The 23,662-nt window shown below is 43.7% G+C and overlaps 2 gene segments (V, D, J or C); both read right to left on the bottom strand.

Annotated features, from left to right (window-relative positions):
- Nucleotides 1-2,032: 2,032 nt before the first annotated feature.
- Nucleotides 2,033-6,241, bottom strand: LOC134758812 (T cell receptor beta variable 4-1-like). The segment is given in 3 exon segments: nt 2,033-2,457; nt 2,568-2,725; nt 6,222-6,241. Coding segments are annotated over 3 exon segments (603 nt in total).
- Nucleotides 6,242-6,787: 546 nt separating this feature from the next.
- LOC134758877 (T cell receptor beta variable 3-1-like) lies at nt 6,788-7,286 on the bottom strand. The segment is given in 2 exon segments: nt 6,788-7,080; nt 7,197-7,286. Coding segments are annotated over 2 exon segments (342 nt in total).
- Between the last annotated feature and the right edge of the window lie 16,376 nt (nt 7,287-23,662).

Genomic DNA, 23,662 nt, shown 5'->3' with positions numbered 1-23,662 from the left:
GGCCCAGCTTACTTTATTGATGAAATTGAGCAAGTTTATCAATTTACAAATTGTGAAGAATAAATAGTACTAATATTAACATAGAAGCAAAAATCCTTAACAAAAAAAGTAAATTTAACTCACAATGTATAAAAAGATTAATATCTAATCAGTAGATGAGATTTGCCCCAGGAATGCATAATTGGTTTTATTTTTAAAAAGCAATTAATGTAAGTCACCTTATTTAAAAATTATTTAATTCGATGCAAAAATTGTTAACAAAATACTGGCAAGCTGTATCCAGCAGCACATCAAAAATTTATCTACTGCAATCAAGTAGGCTTCATTCCTGGGATGCAAGGTTGGTTCACCATACACAAATCAACAAATTGATTCACCACATAAACAGAACTAAAAACAAACCCAGATGATCATCTCAATAAACACAGAAAAGGCTTTTTGACAATCCTATTAAAATCTCTGTAAACCTCTAGCCAGCTTTATGACTCAGGAATGTCTTTCCCAAGACTCTAGAACCATCTTTTTGAGATACAATCATTAAGGAAGATAGAGGCCCTGTCTCCCAGTTTTTGTGGGAGAGTAGGAGCCTAATTTCGGATCCTAACTTTACTTAGGCAAAAGCCTAATTTTGACACTAACTTAAGAGGCTGCTCCCCCCAAGTTGCGAAGCTACCTCATTTCATAAAACTGTGAGAAGAATATCTTCTCTTTTGATACAGCACAGATGACCATATATCTTGGGATAGGGAATCTTTTGTCTCTATAATAAATGAATGAATGAATTAGTGAATGAAAACAGATAAACAGAACAGCCAGGACCCACTCTCCTCTCTAAAGGCTAATGTAGAGCTGCGCTCTGGAGGCATCAGGCTCTGAGCCTGATGATTGAACACATTGGGAATAAAGAGACCAAAGGGGGAAAAATAATCCTTCAAGTGTCAGTCTGGAGAGGCAGTCCAGGGAGGCGCTGAGATCTGAAACCAACATGGAGGCTTCCAGCCAAGAGAAGGAGAGTGGATGAGTCAGGAAACTTCTAGACCATGATCCACAGGCTCTGCAGCAAGGGGAGCAGACAGAGGCAAGTTTGCTGCCTGCAGGGTTCAGAGAAGGTGTCTGTGCATATGTGGAGCTTTGATTAGGGCTAGAATTCACAGTCTAGCTTTCAGTGTACAAATGAGAAATTAGAGAATAGACAAGCTGGAATATAGAGTAATAGAACTGGTGAAAATAGATACATATTTCTCAAACATATTTCCCAAAGGGTGAGTCTACTACTGTCCTCTCTAGCTGGCTTCTGCACTGGGACCCTTGCCTGGAAGTTCCTTCTCTGATTTCCCAGTGCTCAGTGCTGCTTGACTCTGCATGACAACAACCTATGATGGAAGGGAACCCTTGGTCCCAAAGAAGAGTCATGGAAACCACTGGACATGAAGTGTCAGAACACAGCTCCTCACAGGACGGTGTCTGACTCAGTGCAGGGTGTGCCTCTGTGGTGACACAGGTGATTGTTTAGAGGGTTCTTATAAAATTTTAAGCTACACAATCCTTACAGCATGCTTGCTTTATTTCAGGAATTTTTTTTTTTTTTTTTTTTTTGAGACAGAATCTCACTCTGTCGCCCAGGCTGGAGTGCAATGTCACGGTCTCGGCTCATCGCAACCTCCACCTCCCGAGTTCAAGTGATTCTCCTGCCTCCTGAGTAGCTGGGATTACAGGCATATGCCACCACACCCAGCTAATTTTTGTATTTTTAGTAGAGACGGGGTTTCACCATATTGGCCAGGCTGGTCTCAAACTCCTGACCTCATGATCCGCTCGTCTTGGCCTCCCAAAGTGCTGGGATTACAAGCATGAGCCACCATGCCCGGCCTATTTCATGATTAAAAAAAATTTTTTTTTTAAACTAGATCTGAATATGTTTATCTTTTTTCAAATCAGTTGACGGGGCAGAGTCACACTCAGGCAAAAGGAAACCCACACTCTGAATATGTGCATAGGATGTAAAGTTGCTACATGGATGAATTAGCAGGTGCTATGATGTTCTGAAGCTTCTGCCGGGGCTCTTGGAGGAAATGTTCACCTGAGCCCTCCGTGGCCCCCGCGGCTTCCTGGCAGGCCCCGAAGGTTTCTGCACAGGAAAGCGGTGACTCTGCAAGGCTGTGTCTTGGCTGCTGGCGCAGAGATACAGGGCCGAGTCTTCTGGCTGCAGGGCGTGTAGGTGAAGGTTTAAGAGAGAGTTGTTGGGGCATTCAGGTGAGAAGCGACTTGGCACACTTTCATTTACAGAGAGTTTCTCATAGCTGTAGACAAACATGAGCTCCGGTGGCTTCTTAGCTTTCTGCTTGTACCAATACATAGCCCTGTGCCCCATATGTTGTTCACATTTCAAAGACTTCTTATTTGTCATTCCCATTACCAGGTGTTTTGGTGTCTGGGTAACTTCAGTGTCTATGGGAACTGTAGGGGGAAAAGGACAAAATTCAGGCAGAGCCCAGGAAGAGGGTTGTTCCTGCAGCCACAAGGAAAAGGGTTGGAGTTCAAGGACAGACAATTTCAACCTAACTCACCTGCTCCCAGGAGACAGAGAACCGCACAGCAGAGCAGCCTGCAGCCCACGCTAGCCTCGGGTCTGAGATGGGGCCTCTGACTGGGGTCCTTTGGGTGAGGTGCTGGGCTCTGGTCTCCTTGGCCCTGGTTGGTGGTTTTTCTTGTGATGTCACTGCTCCTGATAGTTTCCCCAGACCCAGGGGATGTTTCTTCCTGACTGCTTTACATCCTTTCTAAGTTCTGATAGAAGGTAGATTTGAATTTGCTGGGCTAGGATGAATCGGCTGGGGAGAAAGGGCAGAGCCGGCTTTTTACCCCCCAAGGATATTCTTCTGGCAGGGGCTCCTTTGCTCTCAGCTGCTTCCTAATTATGTGGATCCTCCCTCTATCTTTGTCTCCCTGTCTTTCAGGATCCCTCTCAACAACAGACCACTCCCATTCAAGGAATCTCCTTCTGTCTTGCGGGATCACATAGAACAGTGCCATTCAAAACGTCCCTTCCCTCAATGTCTAAGTGTGGTGGAGCCCTTTCTGCCCGGCACTGTGGAGGGAGGGTGACTGCATGAACACGGATGCAGTGTGCACCAGCTCCCATCATTCAAGGGCATGACTGTGATGCCAACCAGCCACCAGGCACTGGGGAGGGAGCTGAGGGATCATGAAAGGGATGAGCCACCCTCTGTCCCTGAAGTGGAGGGCATGGGGCTTGGCTGGGCTTAGAGCTAACATACACAGGATGCTGAAAAAGAACAACACAAGGTGTGTGGAGCAAAGGAAAGGGAAATCAGCTTGAAGCTGATGTTAGTGTGCTTGAGCTGAGTACAGCCATGCTCTCAGTTGAGGTACGGATGGCTCCCCATGGGCAAGATCCCTCCTGGCCCATCTCTCCTCTTACTCTCTATCCCTTCGCCAGGTCCCTGCCTCAGAGGTTTCACCAGAGCACAGCTCCTGCCTGTGGCCAAAACAGCATTTGGCCACTCACCGACCCAGTGTCAGCATCCAGATGGGTTCCACATCTCACAACCCTGAGCAGCAGAGAAGGGTTTGAAAGGCCAGGGGAGAATGAAGACGAAGGAGGTGTTGGCAACAACACAGAGAGTCAGCAGCCAGAACGCCAGGTATCCACACACATAAGACATTCTAAATTTTTACTCAACAGAAATTGTCTATGTCTGTGTCTGGGCACCATGGCAACACCTTATCTCTACAAAAATTAGCGGAATGTAGTGGTGCCTGTGTGTAGTCCCAGCTATTTAAGAGGCTGAAGTGGGAGGATTGCTTGAGCCATGGAAGTCAAGGCTGTAGTGAGCCATGATTGTGTCACTGCACTCCAGACAGAGCAAGACCCTGCTCCCACCACACCCCTCAAAAGAAAAAAAAAAAAAGGAAAAGAAATGAAACGAAATGAAACAAAGAAAAGAAAAAAGAACAGAAAATTGTCTATGTCTGGATCCCTAGTAATGAGCAGAACAGACAGTATCCCAGCCCTCTTGAGTTCTTGGGCCAGTCTGACTTGTTCAACAAATACTCCTTGAGCAATAGCTAGGAGCAAGCAGAAAATCACCAACATTTTCACCTCCAGAATTCTATTTGTGTAGGGCAATTCAATATATTCAGAAAACAACTAGAGAATAAAAATATATCTTACATAAAGTTTGAGAAATGTAATCAGTATGTCATTGTTCAATCACTTCATATATGTGATGCCATATTTCCTCATATATTAAATCAGGAGAACTGAAATGAGATGATCTCTAAAGCCCTGCCATTTCTAAAATGTTAGAAACCACATTAGTTCATCAGTTCTGTGGAGAACTTTCCAACTAGGAACCAGCTGGATGACTTCCCATGGGTCTTCTGTACTTCATTGCATAAGCTATTTATGCTTTGTGACCAGTTAAGAATTGGAATATCATCAATTTTCTTAAAAGGTACTTTTATGCCAATATTGGCTTTTCATTCTAGAGCATTTGAAGAGACAAATGAACACAAATAAACACAAAAATGAGATGATTCATACTTTCAAAGTGATTTTTACCATCTATTTATTGTTGTATTACATCAGTGTTACCTTTTCATGATGATAATTATAATTGTAGGCATGAGATTAGGGTCATAAATCTATGTTATATGTAAATCTACACGGGGCTGAGGGAAGATACTTATCCATGATTTAAGTCAAGGATTTATAATTTAGATTTGTTTTAACCTGGGGATGTGCTCAGTCAGGAGGAAAATTGTAGCATTCTTCTAATGTAAAAATTTCATCAGATTTTCAATGTGGCCCATAAAACAAACAAACAAAAAATGTAAAGCATGTAGATTAGAATTTAATGGGGTTGAGTATTCTCCCCCTCAACAGGTTACATATAGGATTGATCTCTATCCTGCTACAGTTGGAGATATTCTATTCACTACATAAAAACCTAAAATTAGCCTTATTTTAAACACTAGTATTATTACCATTAAAATTGTTTCCATTGGTATCTACTTCAGCAAGAAAACACTTTGGCCCTTCTACAAAGAAGTAGAACAAATTTGAACGAATAAAATTTTATTGCATTGTTTGGCTCTCAATAAGTAAACCAAATTGCAAAGACAATTTAAAAAAAGCAATAGAATTTAAACTGAAAACTTGAATAATGGTGAAAGCGAAAGGTTTAATTGTCCTGAGGACAATAGCTAACATAAGCATTTCCCACAACAAGGGGTAGTGACCAGAGAGTTCAAGTGGTCTGAATTAGGAATGGATCTAAGAAGGAAAATGATCTCAGGACCATGTGAATTGCAAGAATAGTGAAGAGTGGAATGGTAAATATGAAGAAAAGCCAAGTAAACATATTTATATAAAATAGAAGTAGTATATGTGATTGAAGATAAGAGGACATAACTGACTCCAAGACAGCCGGGATTTAGGACACAGAGTACTACCAAGGAGCCCTGAGAACCTGTGTAAGAAAATCTTTTTTCATTTTTTATTTTTCTTTCTGGGCCAGGTCCTAAGTTGTGTATGCAGAGGGTGGCACTCCCGAAGGCCCAGCAGAGAACAAAATCTGGAAGGCTGTAGACATGGGCAGGGATGTCAGAAGATACCCGGGGCCGGAAGGCAATGGCATTCAGACCCAGTGAGAGTGGAGAGTCATGGTGGGTACACTGTGATTCCCACTAAGACCCTGGAAGGCCATGCACTAGCAACGATGACCACATGCTGGGGCTCCCTAAGAGGGAGGGCAAAGCTGAAATAGACCCTAGCAAGTCCTGCATTCAGCCCTCCCAGAATAAAACCCAATACATTTCCAAGAAATAACATAATGCAGAGCCTCAAGCCTATATTGTCCACAATGCTTCACATCGACCCTTTCTAATCTTTCATGTAGGATATTTAGAAGTCTCCTAATCATTCATGCCACCCAAAAATCTATCTCCTTTCTGATCCATACTACTACCAGTGTTCCTCTACCAAAATATCAGTTTCATCATGTTGTTTCACTTGGAGTAGGACCAATGGCTCACCACTGCCTAGAGATTTGTGTCCAAAGTCCTTTCAGGTCTCCCAATATTCCCAGTCATCTGGCTATTGTCTGTTCTTGAGGAGAGTTCAAGATGACATTCATAAGAATTGGGAGAGACACTTGCTGGTCACCCTTCTTGAAGAGAAGGAGCCTACAACGCACAAGGCTGCCTCCACCGGCATCTCCTCAACACTTTCCAGTTTACCTATTGCCATGGAATTTCATGCCTTTCCAAATATTTTTCTGTTGAATAAAGTACTTACTGATCATCAGAATTGTCTCTTGATCTTGGAAATATTTCCTTCCCCCTCCTTTATGCATGTGCTCATCAACCATTTTTAGCAATCATGTGCTTTTTTCATAATGTTATATAAAATATGTACCAATATGTGCCACACAGAAAGAAAAGAAAGAGCTTCTCCCATCAGTTAAGATCTTCAGTGCATAGGACAGGCTCTTTTTTGTTTGTGCAGCCCTAATACTTTAGTGGCTTTGTTGTGAAGCCCTGCTGTAGCTGATAAACAATTCTGTGAGACTTTTGTGTGCATAAAATGGAGGACTTCTCCAATGGGTGCACTAGCTGGCTGTACTACAGACTGAAACTCCATTAGAGGCCATCAGGGAATGGAGACCGGAGCCTTGGGTGCAGGTGCACACACGGCCCACAGCTTCCTGGCTGAGCCAGGAGGTTTGTGCACAGGGATGCAGTGACTTTGCAGGGCTGTGTCTTAGCTGCTGGCACAGAAATACACAGCAGAGTCACCAAGCTCCAGGGATTTGATGTGAAGATCTAAATGAGCTTTGTCTGGAGATTTAGGTGAGAAGCGATTTGGAACTGTTTCATTTATAATGAGCTCCTTATTATTGTAGCTAAACATTATCTTCAGAAATTTCTTAGAGTCCTGTTTATACCAATACATAGTATCATGGCCCAGATTTTGTTCACATTTAAGGGACTTGTCATTTCCCATCTGTGTGACCAGGTATTTTGGAGTCTGGGAAACAGCTGTGTCCAAGGGACCTGCAAAGGAAAGAAGCAGAATTCAGGCAAATCCTAGGAGACGGCCTGCTGTTGTTGTCATGGTGAAAAGGCTTAGGGACTCCAACAGGATCATGTCACCTGGGCCCCGGACTCACCTGCTTGGAGGAGGCAGAAGGCCACACAGCAGAGGAGCCTGCAGCCCATGGCAGAGTGAGGCAGACCAGGCAAGGCCCAGGGCAGGATTCTGGTCTGCAGTGGTGAGAAGACTAGGCTGTGGTTTCCACTGCCGCTGAGAGGTGCTGCGCCAGTGAGGTCACAGCCTGTAATCATTCCCCGATTCCCAGGGTCTCCTCTAGCATGGCTCCTCCCTTTCATGCCCTGCACTTGCTCCTTTAAAGGAGTTTTTGGAATTTCTGGGAATAATTGAGAGGGTGGAATTGTGGCCTCCAGGATGTGTCTCTGACAGTCTTTCTTGGGCCAGCAGCCCCCTCCCTCCCTGCTCCTTCCTGGGAATCTGACCACCTCCTCCCTTCCTCTCCTTTTCAGGCCCTTCTCTCAGAGTCAGCTGGTTTCCTCTCTGGATCCTTTGCTTCCCCTTCACAATGACGCAGGACATTAATTTGCTCTCTTGAATCTTTGCTCAGTTGAAGGTCTCATTAATGATCAGTGGCCCCCTTGATTCAGGAGAGATTGGCCTGAGATTTCACCTGAATACCAGCCATAGCCACCTACTCCACATGACTATGATACTACTGCAGAGCAAACCCTGTTGAAGCGTTATTATTGGGAGTGAACTGCAGCCCTGCTCCCTGTGATGTTCTTATCTGTCCAAGGGGCAGATTTATGAGGAAACAGGAGGCTGCTGGAAAATATGCAGACACCATGTCCTGGGAAAGAATGGCGATGAAGGCCAACAACACGGCAGTCAGAGAAAACAAAAGTAGTTGACGGTATTGCCCCTTGAGTTGTCTGCAGAGAATTCTTCTTGGTACAAAGTTTACAACCGAAGCTTATTGCGGGGTTTCTCAATTTCAGCACTACTGCCATGTTGGATCAGGTGATTGTTTGTTGTGGGGAGCTGTCCTGTGTAGCGAGGATGCTTGGCGGCATCCTTGGGCCCTACCCACCTGATGGCCATGTGACGACAGAAAATGCCTTCGCGTTTTGTGAATTATCTCCTGTTGAGGACCACAGTCCCCTTTATTCTTGCCCATGGTACTTCTCTCCTCTGCCAGCCATCAACCACCCAACCTCGGGGGTGTGGCAGGGCTGCAGCTCCTCCTGCTCTGGTCAGCAAGGTCCAGCACTCAGACCTCAGTGCCTCAGTCAGTGGCCCCAGGGCAGGAACCTCCAGGAGGAAAACCAGCGACCAGCACTGCCAGAAAGGTATCACACACACACACACACACACACACACACACTTTGGTAGTGTTGTCATCTACTGGTGAATCCCCTGCAAAGACAGACCTTGATGGTTCATTTGTGATTTACTAAACACAGAACTTGAACTAAACAAAAGAAAAATGACCACCATCCTTCTTGGAACTTCAAGCATGCTTTATTTGTTTATAGTCATTGAATGGCTACTTAGTGCAAAGCATGAGTAAACAATATTCTCACTCTCATGATGCTTATAATCCAATAGGAGCAAAAACACATTCACACATTACTTGTAGACTAAGAATATGAAATACATGTTACATGGAGGCCAGCAAAATAGTTACTATTTACATTTAAATACTTTTTTTAAAGCATCCCATTTCCTGATCTATGAAACAATGGACAGAAATAAATAATTGTCAACACTCTGTCTAGCTCTACAATTCTGTGAACATAACCAGGTACCCCCGTAGTTGTGGGTCTTATTCAGTACCTACCACATTGCACCACACAGCTGACATGGGAAGCTTTTCAAAGAAGGAATGGTAGGGAGGGAAGGTAGTGAAATGACAAGAGGCTACATTCAATGGTGATGATCATAACTATGTAAAGATGTAACCATTCTTAAAGAGTAGACTTTAAATAAATATGTATTTCACTATTTTACGCAAGAGTTTTTACCAAATCAGACGGACAGCGTCTGGGAGAGGCACTGGAATGAAACTGATAGAAAGAAACTCGCCTCATATGAGCCAATGTTAGTTCTGGTTGTTGTTTTGTTTTGTGTTTTACAGGAGACATGAAAAGCAAAAGTGTTTTATTGTCCATCAAGAATTGTCTAGACCGGGTGCAGTGGCTCACGCCTGTAAACCCAACACTTTGGGAGGCCAAGGTGGGCGGATCACGAGGTCAGGAGATCGAGACCATCCTGGCTAAAACGGGGAAACCCCGTCTCTACTAAAAATACAAAAAAAAAAAAATTAGCTGGGCGTGGAGCCGGCGCCTGTAGTCCCAGCTACTAGGAAGGCGGAGGCAGGCCTGAACCCGGGAGGCGGAGCTTGCAGTCAGCCGAGATCCGGTCACTGCACTCCAGCCTGGACTACAGAGCGAGACTTGGTCTCAACCAAAAACAAACAAACAAACAAAAGAATTGTCCAAAGGATAAGAAGGACAAATAAATTGATTATGTACGTATTTTCTGACAGGGCCCGCCATACTGGAGAAGCGGAAAAAAGCTACAGAAAGGAGAGAGGATAGACGCTGGGATCCCTGGGAAGAGCCAGGCTGCCGACAAGAAAGTCAAAGAGGGAAGACAACATAATAATTTTATCATGGAGATAACTTAATCCACAAAAAGGTGGAGAGTTGTAGGGGCAAAAAGAGTGAGACAGAAAGCTGCAGAAGAACTAGAACACGTCGAACTGAATGATACCAGGATGCATATTTTGAACATGGGTCATATTTTTGGCTGTCCAATATTTAAACCCCATCTTATATTTGAGCAATTCCCCAAAGTTTGCGTCTTGGCGGGAAAAGCAAGTGTGTTGATATGTTTATAAGCAAAACCTTCCACCCTTCTAGAACCAAACTCTCCATCTCTGCCTCTTCTTTTTCACTTCCCATGAGAATATCACTCCACCTGGCAGAGCTGTCTCCCTCTTCCAGCTCCCCAAGAACGCACAGGAAATCTGTCCTGTCTCCTCTGGCGGAATAGAATGGATGAACAACCTCTTGTGTCCAATTACGTCAAATTTAGTTTCCTGAGCAGAGTCTTAGGAAGATTTCATTTCCCCTGATTCTGTTTCTCTCTTCACACATGCTCAACACTGGGTTTCCAGGTTTGCAAGGGGACGAGGGCCATGGTTTCACTTCCATTCTATCAGCTGGCTGCTAATTACTCGAGACTCTGACCCTGATTTAAAAAAAAAAAAAATTATTTCATGATGACAAAAATACAAAAGTCAACATTGCATATCAGCTCATGGGATCATATCCCTGCAGGTTGACCAGCAGCTGCCAGTTTTCCAAATGAAATTCAGACCAAAATCAGATAAGACATCCTGTCTCAGGCCAGGTGTCCCTCACCTTTGCAGAGCATCAGTTCATGCTATTGGCCTGTTGAGCTATTAAAATCTCGCTTGTTCACTTAAAACATTTACATTTATTATTTCTGTTCTTATATGAATCACAAATGTTTAACCCACAGTCATTTTTAGCAACAATTAACATAAATTCAATGCAATGCCATGATGGATAGAGATTATTTATTAACAATGAAAAATGATTATACCTCATCTTATTCTTGTTACTGAGAAGAAGTTCTAGATTTTTTGTGAGGGTAGGAGTTTCAAAAGTCCAGGGGGACCCTGCCTCTCCAACCCTACGTTAGTTAGTCACTTTAGATATTTAATATTGAGCTTAGAAGTGTGTGTTTCGCATACTCTGGTTTTAGGACTTTAGCTGATTTGAAAATGGCCCATACTACAGAAAGTTAAGAAATTTAGATTCTAGCATGTAGAAATGAGATTCCTATCTTCAATACCTTCTTTTGTTCCATTCCAAAATAAACTGCAAAATTAACCTCCACAGGACAGCTAATGGTTTTCCCGTTAAACTGTTTGGCTAGACTTTCACTTCTGGGCAGCATGCTAGAATATGCATAGTAGAGTATAGAGATATTCTGAGGCTCCCTCCTGCTGAATAACTACAGCCTATAGAAAATGTATCTTTGCTGTATTTTTGGATTTCCAAGAAGTAAGGGGAATTCCAAATGCTTTTTGAAAAGGCGAAACAGGAGGCTGTAGTCAAAACAAAATGAAGAGCCTGTTTCAGATGTGCATCCTGGAGGTCTGTCCACGCCACCTTCTTTCCCATCTCCAGGTGTTTGGCATCATCTTTTGATATCTGGACAAGTCTAGCTTCCATGGGTCTTGGTAGACAGGGATAGATATTGAAGCTGGAAGCTGGAAGGGAGTCTGGTGAGGCTGTTTTGATAGAACCATTTGCTCAGACCCAGGAGACAGGTTTCCTATCCTTCGAAGAAGCCCTTGCTCCAAGAACTTAGAGGAACATTCAGAAGAGGAAAAAGAAAAAAAAAAACCCTTTCTAGCTTAGGTCTTTCATCATTTAGAGTCAGGAGAATGGTGCTCCAGGTATTCTTTGGTCTGATAGGTAGATTTCCCTTGGTAATTACTCTCTTTGCAAGATCCCTCAAGGAAGCCCTGATTTGTCAGGCTCACTGCCCAGGTTCCAGGAAGTCATTTCATGGCAGGATTGAGCTGGAGGAGAGGCCCAGCATCCAGAGCCTCTCTTATTCCTCTCAGGAAGAGTTCCTCCACTGGCATCTGCTTGTGAGCTCTGCTCTTTCCCAGCTCAAATTCTCTCCCTTTCTCATCCCATGCAGGGTCACATGCAACACATCTGGCAGTCTAGGCTCTTTGCTATATCAAAAACACCTGCACAGCAAGGCAAATGAATAGTCTATATTTATCCTCTCACATTTCAGCATTAACACAGCTTCTGCAGACCACATTTTCCTCTGTTGTAAATAAACCCAATATTTCTTTTAACTGTCTCCCATCCTGAGAATGCTCTGCCCTTCCTCTGAGTTCCCTTAATCTCAGTAGAGTCACAGCTCCTCCTTGTGGTAAAAGGTCAAACGTGTCAAGACTCTGTCCCATGGTGGACCAAAGGCAGAAGGGTAATAGAACTCTTAGAAATAGAGATAATCTGGCCGGGAATGGAGGCTCATGCCTGTAATCCCAACACTTTGGGAGGCCGAGGCGGGCGGATCATGAGGTCAAGAGGCCAAGACTATCCTGGCCAACATGGTGAAACCCCATCTCTACTAAAAATACAAAAATTAGCTGGGTGTGGTGGTGCATGCCTGTAATCCCAGCTACTCCGGAGGCTGAGGCAGGAGAATCGCTTGAACCCCGGAGGCAGAGGTTACAGTGAGCTGAGATCGCCCCACTGCACTCCAGCCTGGGTGACAGAGTGAGAATCTGTCTCAAAAAGAAAAAAAAAAGGGAAGGCAGAGAGGTTCACTCCTTCCTTTCTTCAAGATACTTCTACCTAAAATAAAAACATAAAACATTGCACCTCACCTTTAATAAATATAGAAACTGGCTTTCAGAGTTAATAGACTGATTTTTTGCAGAACAACACTCCCACCAAAAACAACTAGAAAAACTTAACAAAATATAAAAATAAATGTTTGAAGGCACTTGGAGCTACTGAGGCAGTAAGAACTTAAGGGATTGGGATCTCAGCGAGAAAGGAGAGATCTAACAGACCACTTTTGCCTCAAGTCGTTTGCCAGTTTTATATCGTTGGCTAAGTAGCTGAGAAAAAAAGGGAAGACTGAGAGTGTAGCAGGCTTTGGGGAGCATCCACCACCTTTCTGGTCTGGAGAATATTTATGTTCAGTGACTACTGAATAGGAGAGGAGCCTGGCAAAGACCCCAGTCCTTGGTGCTGGGGGTAGAAGCAGGGATTGACTGAAAATGAGCACGAAGGAACTTTCTGGGTGGGGAAAGATGAAATGTTTTAGAGCTGGATCACAGTGATTGTTGCACAACTCCACAAATTTATCAAAATTCATTGAATTGCATGCTTGCAATGGGCAAATATTATGTTATGTAATTTACAATTTAATTTAGCTGTTAAACTTCAGACACCTAGTTGGAACTTACATGGCTAAGAGCAAAGGCGAGCAGCCATCATGCAGGCTGAAGCTCAGCTCTGATCCACCTCATTCATCAGCTCAATTAAGGTGATCCGCCCCTGCTACAATTCCCAGCAGAAGCAAAAGTGAATCATTTGAGGAAGATGAAATCATTCAGAGCCTCAAATTATCTCTATAGTTTTTATATACAATATCCGGCATTCAAGTAAATTACTAGTTGTATGAGAAAACAAAATCACATGCCCAGAAACCAAACAGAGAAAACAGACGAAAGAAATAGACCCAAACAGATGCAGATGTTAAAGTTATCAAAAACTGGGTTTTAAATAACGGATGTTAATATAGTCAACAAAGTAAATGACAAAATGTTGAATTTTAGCAGACAACTGGAAATTGTAGCAAGATTTAAATGGAAGTTCCAGAACTGAAATATACAAAATACCTAAGATTTAGACTTCAATAGGTATGTTTAAAAGAGGAGTAATTTCTTAAATGCAACTCAAGAAGTTAATCTGGCTGCTTCAGGTTAAGTTGAAAGTGACAAATTCATTCCTGCCTCTGCCTCTAGGTGTCTCTTGACTTTTGCTGCTGAATTCTGTTCCTGCACTGCCTGGCTTTATTCTGGCGATTCTCATGCTGGTCTAGACCTCTGCTGACCTTGAAATGGTGTGAAATATTAGACTCCATGTTTTCTACTCTTTTAACTTGTTATTTTGTGAGCTAGCATCATTAGCCCAAATGCATCACACCAGGTTCACAGGGTCATCAGAAAGTTCTGCTCTTGACCACATGCTGAGCAAGAGTCATTGATAATTGAGTTCTTTGTACCAAGCCCCTTCTCCTTCTGAAGATTTCCGTGAGCACCCTCTATATTCTCATGGAAATACCTGAACTCCCACTCAGGAATCATCTCGCCACCCTAGGAGTTAAAATATGTTTTCCTAAGCAACTAAAACAAAAAAATTCTAATAAAGATGGCCAAATGGGAATGAGGAGAAGATATAAGTTACTTGGTTGTGTACAATTCTCTCATATTCAGAGCCCACCATCACACTCACACTCTGTAGTATCTGTAAACATTCTTCAAATCCTACAGTGTCTGGTCATTTCTGCCCAAGATATCTTTGGTAATTTAATTTCAGATATCTGTCTATTTGGAGACAGCTGCAAGAACAAACCCAACCAGAGACTTCCTTTTCTTAGGCAGGAAGTGGGAGCTGGCGGCTGGGAGGGAGGCAGCTCTGTGAGGGATTTTGCACAGGCTGGAGTTGTCTTTGCAAGGCTGTGGCTTCACTGCTGGCACAGAAGTACATGGCTGAGTCCTCCAGCTTTGTGGACCGGATCTTCAGAGTGAAATTTGATCCATCAGGCCTTTCAACTGAGAATTGATCATCGAATATTTCAGCCTTCTCTGAGATTTTATTATTATAAAAGGAAACCAGAAACTCGACTTTCTGCCCCAAGATTTGTCTGTACCAATAGAAGTATAAGTGATTAGAGATGGGGACACAGCGCAAGATCACTTCCTGTCCCATCTGTGTGACCTGATGGCTGGGAGTCTGGGTGACTTCAGGTTCGGTGAGTCCTGTGAGAAAAGAAGAAGATTAAGAGAATGGTTTAGAATTGTCTTAGGTAAGTTCAAAGCAAGAATTTCCTAGAGTCTAAGCATCGACCTGCTTTCAAGAGACTAAAAATTGCCCAGCATAGGAGCCAGGTATCCATGGCAGGATCACAGCAGGAATGAGGCCTTTCCTAGCTCAGGCATCTGGTCCTGTGGGGGAAAGGAGGGGCATTTTGAGCTCCCATGGCCCCACAGGCAAGGTCTGGCAGAATTACTGGTGTCTCTGGCAACACCCACCGTCCCTGGAGGGCCCTCTATAGGAGAGAGGAGGGAGCCTTTGTGTTGGTGCAGAACCTGACAATGCAGGGCTGTGCTCAGCCCCTGGGGTCGGATGGCGAGTGCAGGACTGAGGGCCATTAATTAATAAGAGCAATGCTGGAAAATATGGGGGTCAGCAAGGTAACCCTGAGTACAAAGTCTGGCTCAGAAATTCCAGGAGGTCTTGTTCTCTTATTACCTGCTGTGAGTAACAATTCAGGTACAACAGACTCCACGGCTGATAATGAATGCCAAGAAAACTTGGTATTAGGATTAAAGAGATAGAAGGAAAAAGAATCAAGTGTGAATGTTTTAAATCCTGAGTGGAAGAGAGCAGCCAACAAGAAGTTGAAACTCTGCACATGCCCCAGGGAGAGGGAACTAGAGAACAGTGATCCAAACCCCATGGGGAAATACTGTCCTCAGGGTGAGGCAGTGATAGAGCCACCTGAGGAGGGGGTTGGGTATTCTTTAGTTTTTCAAAAAAAAAAAAGAAAGAAAGAAAAAGAAAAAGAAAAGGACCTGGCGGGCGCGGTGGCTCACGCCTGTAATCCCAGCACTTTGGGAGCCCGAGGGGGGCAAATCAAGAAGTTAAGAGATTGACACCATCCTGGCCAACATGGTGAAACCCTGTCTCTACTAAAAATACAAAAATTAGCCAGTCGTGGTGCTGGGCGCCTGTAGTTCCAGCTACCCGGGAGGCTGAGGCAGGAGAATCGCTTGAATCTGGGAGATGGAGGTGGAAGTGAGCCAAGATCGCACCACTGCACTCCAGACAGTGAGACTCTGTCTCAAAAAAGAAAGAAAGAAAGAGAGAGAGAGAAAGAAAGAAAGAAAGGAGGGAGGAAGGGAGGGATGGAGGGAGGGAGGGAGGGAGGGAAAGAAAAGAAAAGAAAAGAAAAGAAAAGAAAAGAAAAGAAAAGAAAAGAAAAGAAAAGAAAAGAAAAGGTCTGACCATACATATTTGGAGCTGGGATGAGGGCTGAGATCCAGGGTCTAACTTGAGTCAAAAGAAAAGTCAAAAAACGGTCCGTATTGGAAGGTGGATTGGTGAGGCCAGAGTGTTAAATACCTCACACAACATTTCCCAGAGGCACAAACCGACAGAAAGATACTTGGAAAAACTTAAACTTGACAGCATCTGTCCTACATTCAAGTTCAGGCACAGTCTCATTCAAGACAAACTCAGGCCACAGGCTGCAGGAATCTGGGCAATTTAGCATTGCCACATCCAATAAATGACAGTATTATGATCTGAGATGTCTGCTGAGGTCCTACGGAATGCTGAACTGAGTGCTGAGGCTCAGCTGGATGCGTTGCCCCCACGGCTTTCTGATTAGATCCAGGAGGTTTGTGCACAGGGAGGCGGTGACTCTGCAGGGCTGTGTCTTGGCTGCTGGTGCAGAGATACACAGCTGAGTCTTCTTGCTGCAGCGCGACCACATGAAGGTATAAGCGAGAGCTGTCAGGGCATTCAGGTGTGAAGTGATTTGGCACAGTCTTGCTTTCAATGAATTCCTTACAGTTGTAGTAAAACATGAACTCCAGGGATTTCTTAGCTTTCTGTCCGTACCAATACATAGAATCATGTCCCAGATGCTCACGTTTCATTGTCCTTTTACTCCCCATTGCTGTGACCAGGTATTCTGGTGTCTGGGTAATTCCAGTATCCAAGGAGCCTGTGAAAATAAGAAGCTAAATTCAGACTAAGCCTAGGACAGAGCCTTCTGAAGCAGTTCCATGAAAAAAGCAAAAAATTTAAGGACAGAAATGTCCCACCTGTGCCCAGGACTCACCTGAGACAATGGACCACACCACAGTGGAGACTTCAGCCCATGGCAGGGTCACCCGGGGCACAGGCAGGGGGACCCTGTGTCTCCCTGCTCTGTGTCCTTGTCGTCTGGGTGTGCTTCCCTGGCCCTGAGACAGGGGCTGCTTGGGAAGTCTCTGCTCCTGTTGGTGTCACTATTAGTGTCTACAGCTCACACTTCCTCTTTCCTTTCCAAGCTTGGCACTGGCACCTCAAGAGGTGGGTTTAGACTAGCTTCTCAGGGCCAGGTGTGCAGGGCGGGTTCTTTAGACAGTTGCTTTTTTCTTAGCAGGTGCCCGCCCTTCCCACAACGAATGAATGGGTCTCCCCTTCCTCTTTCTACTTATGGCTCCCCTCCTCCCTAACACACAGACCCCTTCCCTTTGGGCAGATGCCTTCCCGATGCCTGTCTTGGACCCAGGATGAGCACACTCCGGCTCCCCTCCCTCATCTCGGTGAATTCCAGGAGGCCACCTCACCTAGCTCAGTGGAGCCCTTCGCCGGAGCCAGCTGTGCATCATTTTAAGACCCAGTAAGGTAATGCCAACTAGGGAGGGAGCACCTTTCAGTGGGTGCTTGGGGGGACATGAGAGGAATAATCTGCGACCCCTACCCCCAGGGAGCATCTCACCTACTTAGGATGCAGGACCTGAACACAGACTAGAATAACAGGAGGCCCTAAGGGCGTGAGCAGAGGGACTGCAGAGATGCAGGTCCAGGTGGAATGGACTTTAGTGTCTTCAAGTTGTCCACACATGGTCTCTCAACTACAACAAGGAGCAAACCCTGATACCAGAGCATTTGATTCCTTCGTTAGTCCTTTCCTCCCTCCTGCCTCTCTTCTCCCTCAACATGACTCAGGAATTTCACTAAAGTCGTAGCTCCTCCTGGAGGTGAAAGAGGCACATTGCCCTCATCTCAGCCATCTGCCCTCAGTCCTCCTGATACAGCATTGAGAGAATAGAACACAAAGGGATTCCGCAGGGGAATGCACAAAACAAGAAGGCATTTGAAACACCGAAGTAAAGGTTTAGCAACTCTAACTACCACCTACTGGTGAAACGCCTCCAACAACCTCCATATACACACTTAAGATATCAAAATAATATTATCCAATAGGTATTTATGGCACACATAACTATATGTCAGGCACTGTTTGAGGCCCAGGAATAGAACAGTGAATAAAACCAACTCTCATGGGCACATGGGCCATTTTAATTTGTTCAAACAGCTTTTGTGAATAATATTCACATTCTCAAAGTGCTTCAGGGACTGCAGGAGCTATAAGACATGTTTGACGTGGGCTGGGCGCGGTGGCTTACGCCTGTAATCCTAGCACTCTGGGAGGCCGAGGTGGGCGGATCATGAGGTCAGGAGTTTCAGACCAGCCTAGCCAATATGGTGAAACCTCATCTCTACTAAAAATACAAAAAAATTAGCCAGGGGTGGTGGCGTGCGCCTGAAGTCCCAGCTACTCAGGAGGCAGAGGCAGGAGAATCGCTTGAACTCGGGAGGCAGAGGTTGCAGTGAGCCAAGATTGTGCCACTGCACTCCATCCTGGATGACAGTGTGAGACTCCATCTTAAAAAAAAAAAGACATGTTTGACATGTTTAGAGATAACATCTAATTTGGAAAGTTTTACAGGGTATGCTGTAGGAGGGTTAAAGTAATTGGTTTTTAGTTGCCTAAATCATTTCATTTACTGACCTTCTTATTGCCTCAATTTTGAAATCTGGTTGTGGGGAGAGGCTGAAATAATTTTCTCCAACTGTCTACCCAGCTCTGAAACAACGTAAGCCAAGCAGGGTAGACTTCACTAGGCTGCTGTGCCAGAAGCTTACATGGTTCATGGCCGCTGTCAAAATACTTTACAGAGTGCAGGTGCTTAATACATATTTGCTTAATTGGTCAATGAATAGATGGATGGAATGGAAAACAGTAAAAATCATATGTAAAAGGTAGGTCTAAGCACTTAAAAATTGTGTTTCTAATCTGCTATGGTTGGCATTGGTACGTTTGTATCTGCAAATCTACAGAAATCGGGTCATAGTCTCAGTATGTAAGGCTGGAATGTAACTGATAAAAATAATTTTTATTTCAAAGGTTTTATTTATGAATAATAATCTTTCAATGTTGATGAAGCATTGTGCAAAGATGATATGGAAATAGAGGGATTGTTAATTCTTAAATTCTCCTTCCTGTCAGGGTCCCTATCATTCTTTCAGCATTTCCTTACTTTATGGCACAAGGGGTTCTAGGCTTTTCCTGCCTGTCTTGGTATCTACTATATGTCCAAAAAGTCCTGGTTCCTTCTAGTGGACAGTGGTATTTAGAAAACAGAATATGGATACTAGATCTTTTGGGGTGCTTTTGGGGTGAACTACTCTTAGGTATCACAGTGGACAGAGAGCTGTACATATGCATGTGTTTTCACAGTACACATATATTTACAGGTATCTTTAATTCCTGTCTATACATATTGAGAAGCGATGAGTTCACACTGGTTCCAATCCCATATTATAAGGTTTATTCTTGTGTTCTTGTGTTCTAGTGTTCTCTCTTTCCATATTTGCAACTCTCTTATCCAATACTGAGAAACATGGTTCTGTTATCCTTATAGATTTACGTATTTGATTAGTCCCTTTACAGGTAACTAAATGTGTGCTGTGGCTGCCATCATCTCTCCTTTGTAAATGGCCTCCTCTCTCCGTTCAAGTTCTGACTTCCTGTGCCATGGAGACCACCCATGTTGAAACTCTCCTCACCTCAGTCCAATTTCTGACACACCACACAAGGGATGCCTTGCCCCACGCGGTGCCCTTTGCAGTCTGCTGGGGCTTCCACAATCTGCAGGAGGCTGCTTTCCTCGTCCCCTTTTGACTCCACCCCACTTTTGGGGAGACACCTTCCACATGCTGCATGGTCTCTGTCACCTTCCAACAGGCCTCCGTTCTACACAGATACAAAGAAATGCACGTTAGTCCTCTGTATTTCATGTCGCTGTGTGTTTATTGCATAACTTGAGGCATCTGACATGGGCGATGATCAGGGAAGACCTCAGGACCTTTCAGGAAGATCTTCTTAGTGTACAGGGTGGTGGTTGCAGCTAATGAGCTTGTTTGTACTTGATTTGTCCAGGTTTCTCTGAGCCCTCTGTAGTTCTATTATTCTTCACCTTGTTCTCCACGGAGGAATGCCAATTTCATGGCTCTAAAAGTCCTAGGTTTTTCCTTCCATACTAAAACACGTTTATGTGAGTACTTATCTCCCTTACTGGATTGGATCTTCCTAAGATCACAGGCTGTATCTTAATCACTTTCTTTTTTCTTCTTCTTAATGCAACCCCCTTCCTCACCTGCCAGCATTTACAGACCACCTTAAAGGTGCAACAGCAGCTGTTCCTGATAGCCCACCACATGCCTCTTACCATTCTCTCCCTTGAAAGTGGGAGTTGGGTGTCACCTTCCAATACTTTCAGGTGCACAGACATTCTAATCACCTCTCATTCATCTTGCTAGGACCAAAAGCTTGAGAACCACAACCAGATGTTTTGTTCTCAGCATTTGAAGGCCTGCCTGAAGTCTAACTTCCTCAAGCGCTGATCCTAAGCTCTGTTCTGGTTACTGAACACCCACTGACCACAAATATATAGAAGGACCCTGATTGCAATGGGTACCATGTGAAAGGGGGAAATAAATCCATACAAATAAAAAAAAAACTACAGGTTATTCATCTTGGTTTTCAGTGTGTGTGAATATTCTAGATGGTGTGACTGAGCCAATATTGAGAAGAAATAACTTTTTTAAATCACTATATGATATTTGACTGGTCATCAAATAATCGGGCACAAACTATTCTCATCAGCATTCATAGACTATATAGAAAACCAATTACCATTTGGGGATTGATGCAATTAGAGAAGGTTTTTTGAAGGAGAGTACTCTAAGCCAGATCTTAGGGCAATCTATCTAATCCTGTTCCAAGTATTTTTTTTCTAAGAAACTATTTCTGCTGAATTGTCTACAAAGAAGCCAGCATTAGCTTTGACTACTACTACCTGGCATGCTATTTCCCAGTAATGGGGAGACACTTTTTTTATTTCCTTTCACAATTTGTAACTGCTACCTAAAGAGAAAAATGTATATTTGCTGGGCTGGAGTTTTCACTTATCTGACTCATCTTTAACTATTTTAGAACCTACAATCTTCTTTTGGCTTTGTTGACCACTTATCTTCTTACTATCTCTCTCCTGATCCTATGTCCCCAAGCTATAGGACAGAGAGAAAAAGATTCAAAGCTCTAACAAGACGATTTTCCAGCTTGACAGAAGGAAGAATTTTCCAGAAGGTCCTGTGGTTTCCTGTCCAGAATAGAGGCTGGATGACTGTTGGTGAAGATGTTTTGGACAAGGCTTAAGTGCCCAATGGGGCAAAGAAGAACAGAAGAACTTAAGCATCTACTCTATGCCAGAGACAGTGTCATAAACTGGAAATTTTAACATAACAATATTTTCTTCAGAAGCTCATATTCTAGTTGAAGAGACAAGGAAATCAAAGCCTGCAACAAAATTCAAAAGTTATAATAGCAACATGCACAGGGTTTCAAAATGGCACCGATAAGAAATAGAACGGATTAGCATCTAACAAATTGGGGCATTATGGAGGTAGAGTTAGGGGAGGTCATAGGTTAATGTCAGAGATTAATTATAGATAGAGATGATACTTCAGGTAAATTTAATGGATGACTAGAAGTTCACCAGCAAAGAGGGAAAGTAACCTCATTCATTCATTCAGCAGTTATTCACTGAGCAATTACTATGTGCCACGTACATACCGGCTTTGAGGTGTAATAGTGAGCAAATCAGACATTATTTCTGCCCTCAGGAATTTTAAACAACCTGGAAAAAATAGACATTAAGCAGGTATTTATACAAGTAATACGTGACTGGAAGTAAATGTAATGAAAGTAAAGCTGCCTAGAAAGTTCAGGAAGGCCTGACTTTAGTTGGAGAATGCAGGTGGAGTTCAGAGTTCTCCACAGTTAGAGTTGAGGAATGATGGGAGTTAACCAGGTAAGGTGTGTGCGGAAGGCACAGAGGTTTAAAACAGCATACAGTGTCCAAGAACATGAACTTTGGTGCTGGAATTTAAACTTATCCTGATGTCAATGTGGAGCCACCAAAGCATTTTAAGTGGAAAATGTAATGATCCATGTGCATTTTAGAAAGATTACTCTGATGTGGAGAGTGAGTTGAAGGAGAATAAAGCTACAAACAAGGAAGTGGTTTTAGCATGATTTCAATAATTCAGGAGAGAAAATGTGATACTGAACCAAGTCATAGGTGGTTGACTTGAAAGGAAAATCAAGGATCTTCAAAGAGAAGTCAAGGATCTTTAAGACAGGTAAAATCGTCAAGACTTTGAATACAGGTAGTGAGCAAGGTGGATAAAGAAGTTAAGGGTGGGCCAGGTGTGGTAGCTTAGGCCTGTAATCCCAGCACTTTGGAAGCCCAAGGCAGGCGGATCACCTGAGGTCAGGAGTCCGAGACCAGCCTGGCCAACATGGCGAAATCCCATCTCTATTAAAAATACAAAAATAACCCGGCGTGGTGGCACATGCCTGTAATCCCAGTTACTTGGGAGGCTAAGGCAGGAGAATCGCTTGAACCCAGGAGGAGGAGGCTGCAGTGGGCCAAGATCGCATCATTTCCACTCCAGCCTGGGTGATAAGAGTGAAACTCAGTCAAAAAAAAAAGAAGTTAAGGGTGACTTCTGTGTTTCAAGTTTGGCTAACCATATGTGTGTAGCTTCATTGCACTGACAGAAAATATAGAAAGAGAAAGCTATGATGAATTCAGCGCTAGACTAGCTGACCCTAGGTATGGGAGCAGACATGTTCAGTAGAAGTTGGATCTGAGAAAAGCTCAGGTGAGAGTCGGTATTTGAGGGACTGATTATGAATGATAAGAAATTAGATTATAAAAAGGCCAAGAGAGGTAATGTGCACAGTGAGAGAAGAATTTATCCATTGGTTGTATTGAAAGTATTTCATTCTTCAAGTAACGCAGCTCTGTTTAACAGTGCTTTGTGTCATCACAGTTAAACTTTATTAAATCAAGAAAGCCAAGAGTAGTCCTTAACCAGATGGGGTCTGTAAATTCCATACTTCCCTCTGAAGGCATGTTTATGAATAACCTCAGCAACAATATTTGCCATACTTGAAAAATGAAGAATCCTCCTGATGAATGTCTGGATGTCTCCTATCATACTCTTGCTGTTTCCCAGAGGTCTTGGAATATCGATAAAGTTGGTTGGCGTGATCTCGGCTCACTGCAACCTCCACTCCCCAGGTTCAAGCGATTCCGCTGCCTCAGCCTTCTGATTAGCTGGGACTACAGGTGCCCGCCACCATGCCTGGCTATTTTTTTTTCTTTTTTTGTATTTTAGTAGAGACGGGGTTTCACCATGTTGGCCAGGATGGTCTTGATCTCCTGACCTCGTGATCTGCCCACCTCGGCCTCCCAAAGTGCTGGGATTAGAGGCTTGAGCCACTGTGCCCAGCCCTGTTCTCTCTTATTATATTGACGGCATCACTGTTGAGGGCATGAACCCTGAAGTGAGGCTGCTTAAGTTTTAACCATAAATTGGCCACTTAACAGCTATGAAACTTTGATATACTCACTTGACTTCTTTTAGCCTCTTTCTCCACATCTCTTAAATGGTGAAATTTGTAGTTTAACACTTACGGTGCTGCTTGTGAAGACTGAATGAGTTGATGCACGTAATCCACTTCCACAGTGCCGGACACATAGTAAATACTTTATAAATTTCAGCTGTGTTATCATTGGCCAAGAATTTTGCATTA

The sequence above is a fragment of the Gorilla gorilla genome, chromosome 6 (genome assembly GCF_029281585.2).
Source record: "Gorilla gorilla gorilla isolate KB3781 chromosome 6, NHGRI_mGorGor1-v2.1_pri, whole genome shotgun sequence".
NCBI lineage: Eukaryota > Metazoa > Chordata > Mammalia > Primates > Hominidae > Gorilla > Gorilla gorilla.
Note: the sequence above shows the minus strand (reverse complement) of the source record. Positions and strands in the feature narration are given on the sequence as shown.